Raw genomic sequence first — 12,171 nt, 5'->3', positions numbered from 1 at the left:
ATCATCTTGCCATCTCAAGATCTTTAACTTAATTATAACTGCAAAGTCCCTTTTATAATGTAAAGAACATATTTATAGGTTCTGGGGACTGGTCCCTGTGGACATTCGGGGGGGCGGGCATTATTTCCGTCTACCAGGTGAAGCATCTTAGATTTCCTTAACTTCCACTCCCTTTCAGCCTTTTCTAAACAGGCTTCTGTTCCCCACTCACCATCCCAAATGCCTCTCCAAATGGTCCTTGATGCCCTCCATGTTGCTGAAAGCAGTGGGCAGTTCTAACTGTCCTTCTTTGGACCTCTTAGCAGCTTCTGACATAGTCGGCCAATCAGAACGGGGCATGGAAGGCACCTATGGGGGCCATAAGGTGGGCGGGCCAATGGCTTGTCCTCGTGAGGGTTTCCTGCTGTCACTATGGAGGAGGATCTAGTCTGGATGGGATGGGGTCAGCTGCAGAAAATGGGGCTCCATGGCTCTCCATGTCCTATACATCAGCCACAGGCTCCTCAGTATCTAGACTTTCTTTATTAGTGTGGAGTATTGGTCACAAAACTGCAGGTAAAGGTTTTCTAAACAAACATTTATCTACCAACAAAAAAGTACACAGATCCTAAGTGCGTAGGTCGGTGAACTTTCACAAAGTGAAGCATGTCTCCCCCCTTCAGGTCAAGAAACAAAACTGCCAGCACACACGCACTCCCTGTCACGTCCCCTCCCTGTCACCTAACCCCTCTCTTCCCAGAGGTCGCGCTATCCTGGGGAGGCATGGGTGGTTTTTAAATTTTTGCCCTTTTATATAGACTTTCTTTCTGAGAAGTTTTAGGTTCACAGCAAAATGGAGCAGAAAGTTCAGAGGTTTCCCGTATATCCCTTTCCCCCCCGACCCCGCACACACAGCCTTCCCCACTGTCAGCATCCCACACCAGCAGTGCAGCTGTTACAATCAGTGAACCTGCTTTGACACCTGATTATCACCCAGAGTCCATAGTTTACACTAGGGTTCACTCTTGATGTTATACATTCTTTGGGTTTTGACAAACGTATAATGATATGTATCCCCCAGTATAGTATCAGACAGAATGGTTTCATGGCCCTAAAATTCCCCTGTGCTTCACCTGTTCATCCCTCTCTCCCCCCAAACCTCTGGCGACCACTAATGTTTTCACTGTCTCCATAGTTGCGCCTTTTCCTGAACGCCGTATAGTTGGAATCACACAGTGTGGAGCCTTTTCAAATTGGCTTGTTTCACTTAGTCATATGCGTTTGTCTCCTCTGTGTCTTTCGTGGCTTCATAGCTCATTTCGTTTAGTGCTGAATAATATTCCATTGTTGGACCTAGGCATAGGTTTTCGAAGAAGGAATTGGACCACGTCTAGAGCAAGCTTTACTGCTGAAGTATCTTCTTTGAACTTGTATTAGTGTTAGGACTGATGTACGGGGAAGGAGGCTCCCCTCCCCCCTCAATGGCAGAAGGGCCTAAAAGACCTGGAGTTAGTCAATTCTATGCACTGAGCTTCTGCCTCTAGAATATCACTCAGAATGTGAATACGGTATGCAGGGGGGCTCGGGCCACTGTGCTGCATCGTGTTGTGTTTTGATGTAAATGGTCCCACGGAGATCAAGTTTGTTCTGGGCACAGAGTACATGACACATAGGGTGAAGAAAGGTGATGGCCCGAACACAGCAGAAGTTTCTTTCTCACTCATGTGACGATCTGTGGAGCAGGCAGCAATTCCCTCCGTGAATCCAGGACCCAGGCCCCTTCCGTCTTGTGGCTCCACCCGCCCCAGTGCCTTATCATCACCTTCATTTAGCCAGAGTAACACATGGCCTTTTGCACAAACCGTAAACGTGAAGATGAAGTCATGCTCCCAGAATTAATGTAACATTTCAGTCAGCCGATCATCTCCATGAGTGATGCGTGATGGACAAGAAAGTGTTAATGACGAAGCTAAAGTGCGGGGGTACCAGTCTGGGAAGCCTCAGGGTGGGTGCTGGCCTGGGGGCAGCCTGAGGGCCACCGTGAGTTCCCTGGTGTGGCTCAGCTCAGCTCATAATGCTGAGAGCCCACAAATGATCTTGTGCAAATCAAATCATGGCTTAATCAGGGCTCACCTGTGTATCCTACAGGATGACACTGACCTGGGGCCCTAGGACCACCAAGGGGCCTCTTCCTGGCCCCTCTTGGTGCCCTGAGGGGTTTGAGTGACCTTATGAGTGACAGCATTTCACCAAGCAGGCTCTTGACTCACATGCCCGCTGGCAGTTTTGCTGCTCAAGCTAGACTTTGCTTCTCTAAGCAGAGTTAAATCAGGGTAGCTGATGTCTTGGCCTTTCTTAGGATGATTGTCATGGGCGGGAAGGAAAAAAAGCAGTCGCAGTGAAAGACCTACAGTGTGGATGCAGTGTGCTGTCGAGGGCGCCCGGTCTCCGTCCTCAGGCGGGCAGGTGTGGATGGGCTGCTGTGCCCACCGTACCGCAGAGCCTCTCAGTCCCTTTTCTGTGACTGTCAGGGAAGCCCAGGGAGCTGGACGGGGTGCCTTTTGCAGAGCGTTACGGCCCGGAGAGGATTTTGAAAGCCAAGCAGGACTAGCTGGAACACGGCCTGGCCGTGTGGGAACTGGGGAGCTCTAAGGCTGCCCTCCTACACTCTCCCTCTTCCCCCTCAGAGGGCCGAAGGCTGCCAGGCCGTCTCCCACACACCTCACCAGAAAGTCCCTGGCTTCCCTCCCAGCCGCCTTGCGACTGACCTCGTGAGGTGTGAGAAGGAGGAAAGGAATCTGTGTTTCAGATGAACCTTCCCTCCTCCTTCCTGAGAAAACATCCAGGCCGCCGGCGCTCCTCCGAGCCCGAGGCCCTGCTCAGCTCAGCCAGCCAGCCGGAGATGCAGGGATTGGGAGCCTGTATGAGTTTGCAGGGGCTGCTGTAACAAATGACCACTAACTTGAGTGACTGAAAACAACAGAAATACATTCTCTCAGAGTTCCAGAGGCCCGAAGGCTGAGATCAAGGCGTCCGGAGGGCCGTGCTGTCTCTGAAGTTTCTAAGGAAGAGTCTTTCCTCGCCTCTTCCAGCTCCTGGTGGCTCCCAGCAATCCTTGGTGTTCTTGGCTTGTAGAAACGTGGCTGTCTGCCTCTGTGTCTCTTCTCTTCTCATCAGGACATAGGTCATACAGGATTAAGGGCCTTTCTTACTCCAGTCTGACCTCATCTTAACTAATTATGTCTGCAACGACCCTCCCTATGTCCAAATAAGGTCACATTCTGAGGTTCCGGGTGAACATGAATTTGGGGGGATGGGACACTATTCGACCCATAACAGAGCCCCACCATCCTCCCCTTCCCTTTCCTTCAGAGAAGGCCCTTATCCCATGCAGGGGGCCTGCCTTGCTTTCTTCTCCAGGACTGAGGCCCAGGAGTGGTTTCCTAAAATAAAACGGCATCCCCTCGCCCCAGGAAGGCCTGGCCCAGCTAGTGGGAGATCAGAGAACCCGAGTCTCCCCCAGGACAGGCATCTACATGCCCAAGGGACACCTACTCGCATTTTTTTCCTGCTTTATAGAGATGCTTCGGGACTTCATGGCTCCTGGCCCGTCCTTTAGGGCTTTCTGGAGGGAAGGAGCCCTTGGAGGCTTGCAACGTGCCATTCCAGACCAAGGTTTCAGGCCCAGATGGAAAAACGAGCATCCGGTCCCTCCGCCCCAGCTCCGGGCCTGTCTGGTGTCCTGTCCAGGCAGCAGCTGAGGAGGCCCCGCCCACACCTTCCTCACTGACCAGCTCCTCCCTCCGGGGAGCCGAGGTCCTCCTGCCCCCAAATCCATGAAGGAGTGGTGAACTCCTGGGCCTCTTGTAACCCGGCTGCATATTTTCTAGGTTACCTAACCAAACTCCTGCAAAACCACACCGCCTATGCCTGTGATGGGGACCATCTGGATCTGCACTGCCCTCGGCATTCGACGATAAGTGTCCAGTCGGCATTTTATGGGCAAGATTACCAAACATGTAGCGCGCAGCAACCTGCCTCCCAGAGAGAAGACAGCTTAACCTGCGTGGCGCCCACCACACTGCAGGTATTGCCTTTCCCGGATGGTTTAAGATGACGAAGTGGGTTTCTCGCTCCCTCTCTGTCTCTCTCTCTGTGTATCTACTTGTGATCCTATAGTGTACTCAAAGCAAACCCGCTCCATGAAATCTCAGTGTAGGCAAATCACGCATTTTGCAGGCGAGCTAGTCTTTGCTTCTCAAAAGGATCCTTTACCAAACGAGTCTAAATAGAATTCCTGCTTATTGGAGAGCTCCCTTAATACACTTGCAGAGTGAAGTTATTCATAGGCACACTCCTCCCTGCCATAAAGTATCGTCATGTTGGGCTTTAACCTCCAGGCCTCCGTTGCCTATCAGTACCCCGGGAGAGAGGAAAGGCTGTGCATTCTTTAGTGGAAACCACAAGGCAGACATCAGAAGTCATGATCAAATTCTTAGAGAATGCACTCAAGGAAGGGGAACATCACTAATTATCTTTTTTTTTTTTTTTATGGTTTGCTTCTCCAGTTGTAGATAATCATGTTATTCCTGTTCGGAGCTATTTTGGGCAGTTTCTGCTGGTTCGTCCTTGATGGTACCAGGAATTAGGGGTGGGGGGTGGCTGACTCATTCTTTTTTTTCAGTCGGCATTGGGGAAATACGAGGCCTACGGGGAGGTCAAAACTAATGTAGCAATGATGATTCTAGACTATTCTGGCTTTCAATGATCCAAACAACCTCTGTTCTGCTCTCCCAGGCCCCTCAACATTTATAACTAGTTAGCTAAGATTATGGAGTCCCTTGGCCTTGGGTTTTTTTAATGCCTCCAGAGTTCCCTGTGAGTCCATTGGAGTCACGGTGGTGAGAGCAGATAGGTGGCAAATTAGATGTCAGCTCGATTTTGTCAGTTGTGGGAAATGTGGGTGATGGTAAATTTCCTAGGCGGACTGAGGAGACATGGAATTAGCTGTAATGCCGTGCAACTCTCCCTGAGGCCGGAAGAGGAAGAGCAGACATAAAATGATCATGTAAGGATTTTTCTATTTTGTCTACTATGTATTACTTCCAAGCTAAGCATTGTAGTACCCGGGTGGTCATGTGATTGGTAAAGACACCAACTGAGGAGCCAGAAGAACGTGTTTGAATGAATCCCCTGGTTTCCACACCCTGAGGAGACACAACGTGTGTCTTCTGGAGACAAGCAGTTCCTTTACTTGTGTGCCCCACCCTACCCCCAATCCTTCCCTGTACCTTGAGAATGTTCCCTTTCCTCCCCCCAACACTCTTGCCCACCTATCCCGGGTACCCAGGCTTTCTGCTGCCCTCCTAGGGACATAAAAAGAACGTGGCCGGTGCCACCAGGGCGGCAGCGCCTGCTTTGTGAACGTATGAACTCCTGGCGTCCTGCGGTTCCAAAACACGGGCACCTCGCCCTCCAACACGGGCGCCTGCCTCTGCCGGGCATCCCCGAGGGAAGAGGATGTTGCCATAACCGGGCAGACAAGTCAGAATTTGTGAACACAATTCTGATGCTACGCGGAGGGTTTGTTTGCCAGAAACATCCCCTCACGCTAGGAGATCCTTTACTTTGTCTTTTAACCTGTGTTTGGGAGCTGAGGCAAGGTGCTTCCTCAGGGGGCAGTTGCTTAACATAGGAGAGAACAGGTTGATGTCCACACAGGAGCACCTCCCCTGATCTAGCCCACGACTGAATGGCTATAGGAAGTCCCCTCTCTGCAACTTCCAGCTGTAATACAGTTTGGAAAGAGCTCTGCCCTTGGGTCCCATTCCATGGCTGTAACACAAAGAGCCATCCAAGGGCTGAGTTATTTCACGATACCCTCGGCCGTGGAATATGCACCATCATCTGGGGGTCCTTGGGGTCTCCCTGGGCGTTTTTCCTGATTTTACGCACATCCACGGGGCCCCTGAGGTGACAGGGGGATACCTGGTAGGGCCAGCATCCTTCACGGAGATATTCCATGAGCCACTATGAGAACATGGCGACTCAGACAGGCTCGTGAATCTGCAGTTCAGTCCAATAGTAATAAGTAGATTCTTGGGAACATTTTTACTGTACTTGGTGTGGACGACCTCTGTGTTTGTCGTCGGCAGGGCCTGATCCGTTTGGGAGCCGGAAGGGCAGCAGCGTGACGCTGGCCCATCTGCGAGCCAGTACTGGGCGTTCCCCAAGCTTCTGCAGAGCAGACTCACAAAGGTGTGATCTGCCTGGAAGAGGTCGGGAGAGATTTGAAGGAAAGCTTTTTTTAAAATTTATTTTTATAAAGGAAAAATTTTAAGCCAAATACTCAACAGAAAACCTGCATATTCCACCCAGAAAATTGCTCCACCAGGAAACGTGGGTCCCACGTCCTTGAGGTTAGCGAGGGTGGGAATCAGCTTTTTTTTTTTTTAACCTCTTTATTGGAGTATAATTGCTTTACAATGGTGTGTTAGTTTCTGCTTTATAACAAAGTGAATCAGTTATACATATACGTATGTTCCCATATCTCTTCCCTCTTGCGTCTCCCTCCCTCCCCCGCTCCCTATCCCACCCCTCTATGTGGTCACAAAGCACCAAACTGATCTCCCTGTGCTATGCGGCTGCTTCCCACTAGCTAACTATTTTACGTTTGGTAGTGTATATATGTCTATGCCTCTCTCTCGCTTTGTCACAGCTTACCCTTCCCCCTCCCCATATCCTCAAGTCCATTCTCTAGTAGGTCTGTGGCTTTATTCCCGTCTTGCCCCTAGGTTCTTCATGACCTTTTTTTTTTTTTCTTAGATTCCATATATATGTGTTAGCATACGGTATTTGTTTTTCTCTTTCTGACTTACTTCACTCTGTATGACAGACTCTAGGAGGAATCAGGCTCCCTGACTTCAGACTATACTACAAAGCTACAGTAATCAAGACAGTATGGTACTGGCACAAAAACAGAAATATAGATCAATGGAACAGGATAGAAAGCCCAGAATTAAATCCACGCACATATGGTCACCTTATCTTTGATAAAGGAGGCAAGAATATACAGTGGAGAAGAGACAGCCTCTTCAAGAAGTGGTGCTGGGAAAACTGGACAGGTACATGTAAAAGTATGAGATTAGAACACTCCTTAATGCCACACACAAAAATAAGCTCAAAATGGATTAAAGACCTAAATGTAAGGCCAGAAACTATCAAACTCTTAGAGGAGAACATAGGCAGAACACTCTATGACATAAATCACAGCAAGATCCCTTTTGACCCGCCTCCTAGGGAATCAGCTTTTTAATTTTCATTAGTTGGCCTGTGTTTGGGTTGGGGTCTCCAAGGCGTCCCCCAGATGCTGAGCTCCCCTGTGGCCAGCGTCAGGTGTTTCTAAGGATGAGGAGCTGTGATTACGGTTCCCGCTCCCCATAGCCCTCTGTCAGCTTTAAAACCAGGGATCCCTCCCAGAAGGGGGCCTCCGAGTCCCCTCCAGTCCACACTCCGCGGTGCCCTGATTTTGCTCCCGTCCCTGGGAGCCTCCATGATGCAGCAGTCTTGCCCAAACTGTCAGCAGTGGTGCCAGGTGAGCCGAATAGGAGCTGGTTTTCTGAGGGAGGCCTGGCACTCTTGGAGCAGGTTTCGTTTGGGGGAGACATGGGGAGACAGGCAGCCGACCTGGTCAGCCGCGTGCGGGCGCTTCCATCTTAGACACAGCTGGTACCAGCGAGAAGGTTTTAAAACGGGAGCCCCAGGCCAGGCAGGCAGGTGCCCTTCCTCCTGAGAGCCCAGAGCAGCCCAGGTGTGGAGTCTCGCAGACACTGTGTGTGGTTCTCAAGCCTATCCCTTTTCTACCCCCTCATTTTAGAAGGTGCTGGACGAATGCCAGAACCAGCGGACCTGCCACCTCCTGGTCAATAGCCGTGTTTTTGGACCTGACCTTTGTCCAGGAAGCAGTAAATACCTCCTGGTCTCCTTTAAATGCCAACCTAGTAAGTAACTTGCGAGGGGCACAGCACGCGCAGGGGGTGGGGTCCCTGACGACAGTGCTCCGCCAGCTGACGTTCGTCCAGCTTTGAAACTCTTGTTCATAGGAATGTCGGGGCCCCATCCCACCTGGTGTTTCAGTTTGTGTGTATTTGTGTGCGTGTTGTGTGCGCACGCGCACCGATCTGTGTGAATTCTTGCAAATCCCTGAATTTTAAAAAATCCTTCCTAACTGATGCTAAAGATGCCAGGTGACGAGAGACTGCAATGGCTTTTCCCCACATAAGGAGCTGCTTCTCCTTTTCAGAGGAAGGCTTGTTATGAGGCTCCCCCTCCCCCGGCTGCAGGGCAACTTATTTTTCTGAGGAGGCTGGTGGCACAGCTGCCAGCTGAGCCCCGGATTCCAGATCTTTACAGACTGGCTTCTTCCCACTTTCACCTTCAGCGGGGGCTCCTGAAGCAGCATGTTTCCTAAGGAGAAAGAAAGAGGAAGAGGACTTGGCGGGAGCAAGCTCTTCTATTCTGATTCTTGCACTTCTCTCCACTAACTTGCGCCATTTCTAACGCACACCAGTTTTGTGGTTAACCCATTGCAGGCTAAAAATAATTGCTGTTCCATGAGGAGGTCACACCTCCAGGCGTGGAGGGTCTGCCTGAGAGAAGCCAAAGGTAATTACGGGTTCCTGGTAATACTTGGAAAACTTGTTGAAAGACAGCAGTGTTCTAGCAACAACATTTAGCCAAACATCAGGGATAATCATTTGTAAAATTCTGTACTGCCACAGCAATGCAACCGTTCTCATTGTTTTGCATCTTGTTCTGTGTTGGTTTCTGCCTCTGGAGCCCAGCATCTCCCCAGACACCGGTGGCCTGGGTTCTTGTGGGGGGTGAGGCATCAGCCACACGCATGGAACGGTCTCAGGCGCACGTCTTCAGGGAAAGCCCTGGGTGCTTCGGCAAATATCCAGGCTTCTGTCTCAAATCCTTTCCTTGCTGGGACCCAGAAACCTTAGAACGGCCCTATGGCTCAGCGCCCCTACCCTGCACCCAAACATACACTCAAACTCACTCATACTCACACGTGCACCCATGCACACACTATCACACACTCACAATGCACACGCTATCACACACGGTGCACACACCTGGACTCTCACACGTATACACTATCACACCCATACACACTATTATACACATATGCACTGTCACACATGTAGTCATACCACATATGCACACTCACTCACAAGTACGCACAATCACAGGCTCTCACAAGCAGGCCCAAAGTTTGCAGAACAGCCGAAACTCCCCTGCTCCCCACCCAGGGATTCTCACCAACTCCTGCCCTACCTCACAGACTCAGGCAAATCACTTCTAGATGCCCACGTTTTTAGTAGCGTCCTCCCTCTGCTGAATCTCAAAAAATGACCACACCCCCTAGGGCTTCCCTGGTGGCACAGTGGTTGAGAGTCCGCCTGCCGATGCAGGGGACACGGGTTCGTGCCCCGGTCCGGGAAGATCCCACATGCCGCGGAGCGGCTGGGCCCTTGAGCCATGGCTGCTGGGCCTGCACGTCCGCAACGGGAGACCACAACAGGGAGAGGCCCGCGTACCGCAAAAACAAACAAACAAACAAACAATGACCATGCCCTTGACCATGCCCTGGCCATGGTTTTGGCCACGCCCTTGGCCTCACCCTTGACTGTCTTAGCTTTCCCTTCTTTTTCTCTTCTGCCCATTTATTGTGATATTCTCTCACATTTTCTATATGTTGGAAATAGTTCATAATAAAAAGTTGGACAGGACCAGCCTTTAGAAGAAGTGAAAAGACCCTCATGAAATTGGCAGGACCCTGGATAAGCCAGTGCTGGGCCTCAGCCTGGTTTCTCCAGGGGGCAGTTAGGTCTGTTTGCTAATTTCATTTCCTCAGACACTTATTAAGCAACTGCTGTGCACAGGTGTGGGCCACGTTTTGGTTATGAAGAGAACTCGTATCTCACAGAGGATTCCTGGATGGTGGTTCTGTCTTGGGTGATTTCCAATGTCCCTTCATAAAGCGAGCATTTATTGAGATCTTCACATAGCCAGCTGCTTCTCATTCTTTAGATTCTAGGCCAAAGACCTCCTTTCTCCAGAGGGACCTTCTCTGTCCAAAAAAATATCTAAAGAAGACCCGTGCGCCCTTGGTACTGTGCAAGAGGCTCCCAGGAGGAATTGACCTCGGCAGGAACTCAGGGAAGGCTTTCCCGGCAGATGGTGACAACCTTCTGGGGTAGAGTCAGGGCACAGAAAGCTGAGTCCTTACAGAGGCCTGTGGCAGGGGTGGCACAGGGTGGTGCGGGGGCCGGAAGGAGCAAAAGGAGCCCTGGGCAGAGAGCTGGAGTGTGATCCAGGGCCCTGATGGCCAGGGAAGTGGGTGGAGTCTTCCTGTAGGGCAGCATTGAAGCAGGGAGGCTACTCGGCTGGGGTGGTAGAGGCCCCTCTGGCTGCCCTGTGTGTAACGGATTTGAGGGGCAGAGCCCTTGCATCTTACTCTGTTTGAATTGCTACAACAAAGTGCCATAATTTAAGTGGCTTATAATCAACAGAAATTCATTTCTGTCAATTCTGGAGTGCTGGGAAGGCCAGGATCAAGGTGCAGATCTGGTACCTGCTGAGGGCCTGCTTCCGCATAGGCGGCTGTCCTTTTTGCTCTAACCACACGGCGGAGGGGCGAGGAATCTCTCTGGGGTCTCGTGTACCAGAGCACGAATCCCATTCATGGGGGCTGCGTACTCATGACCTCATCACCTCCCAAAAGCCCCACCTCCTGATACCATCACATGGGCATCAGGATTTCAGCATATGAATTGTACGAGGACACAAACATTCAGACCAGAGCCCCTGGGCTTCACTGGTGGTGCAGTGGTTAAGAATCCGCCTGCCAATACAGGGGACATGGGTTCGAGCCCTGGTCCGGGAAGATCCCACATGCTGTGGAGCAACTAAGCCCATGCGCCACAACTACTGAGCCTGTGCTCTAGAGCCCACGAGCCACAACTACTGAAGCCTGTGCTCTAGAGCCCGCGAGCCACAACTACTGAGCCCGCGTGCCACAACTACTGAGCCCACGTGCCACAACTACTGAGCCCGCAAGCCACAACTACTGTGCCCGTGACCCTAGAACCCACCGCAATGAGAAGCCCACGCACCACAACAGAGAGTAGCCCCCACTCACCACGACTAGAGAAAGCCTGTGCACAGCAACGAAGACCCAATGCAGCCAAAAATAAATAAATAAAAGAAACCAGAGCCCCTCGTGTGACCCGGACATTGGGGGCCTAAAGCACTGCCGTTTAGGTGGCAGCACCTATTGCTGCTATGAAGTAGGGGTGGAAGTGAGGTCCCCGCACCCTCCTGTCTCTTTTTCTGCAACCCTGTCACCTCCTGAGGCTCTTCTCCATGGCCCCAGTTCCAGCCCCTGCATAACACTCTAATGGTCCAAAGCCCCCACGGCTGCACCCAGGTGCGCATGGAGCCGGCTATTACCGTGAGAGCCAGTTACTCCCATCTCTTCCCAGCCGTGCCTGTGTGCAGTGAAATCTGCCCTGATGGAAGTTCTCACACCGGGGAAATTGGCTAAGGCTACAAATCAGGGCTTACTTGTATGTTTGTTTTTTGGAGAGTATTGTACCAACAGTCCTCACTAGAATCTTCTTTTCCCCGATCGTGTGCCATGCTTCACTTCCTCCCTAAATATCATCCCTTCAGAGAATTTTGGTTCCAGTGAGTCTTTGAATTTAGGGTTCATGTTCCTGTCTGCTGTGGAGCTGCTGTGTGACCTTGGGCAGTGGAGGGAAACTTTCTGAGGCACCATAACTCAATTATAAAATGAAGATAAAGCACCCTCTACCTAGGGCTGTTTTAAAGACTAAAATTACAGTGCTGTACGTAAAATGCTTAGCACAGCACCTGTCATGGACTTGAGCTCAGCGATTGGTAGCTATTATTCCAAGAGGCAGATTAAAATAATTCTTGCTAAAGATGTGAATGACTGAAAGGCAGTGATATACCAATGGCTGGGGGTGCAGGGGGGTGCGGTCTGCCCTGAGTGCAGGCAATAGCAGGGTGCACTGTCTGCTGAGAATTTAAAAACACAATAGAAGAGACCAAGTATCTGTCTGCATGTTAACATTGCCATGCGCTGGCAGTCATAAATAA

General features: G+C 50.9%; 1 protein-coding gene across 3 annotated transcripts in view; it reads left to right on the top strand.

Annotated features, from left to right (window-relative positions):
* Window positions 1-12,171, top strand: part of EVA1C (eva-1 homolog C) — an 83,606-nt gene that overhangs the window by 30,833 nt on the left and 40,602 nt on the right. For all 3 annotated transcript variants that reach the window (XM_030880765.3, XM_030880764.3, XM_030880766.3), the window contains exons 2-3: window positions 3,870-4,066; window positions 7,856-7,979. In XM_030880765.3, coding sequence (XP_030736625.1) covers window positions 3,870-4,066; window positions 7,856-7,979 — 321 coding nt within the window. The remainder of the gene's footprint in view (window positions 1-3,869; window positions 4,067-7,855; window positions 7,980-12,171) is intronic.

Source organism: Globicephala melas, chromosome 4, assembly GCF_963455315.2.
Source record: "Globicephala melas chromosome 4, mGloMel1.2, whole genome shotgun sequence".
NCBI classification, from domain to species: Eukaryota; Metazoa; Chordata; class Mammalia; order Artiodactyla; family Delphinidae; genus Globicephala; species Globicephala melas.
This window is presented reverse-complemented; position numbering and strand designations above follow the sequence as displayed.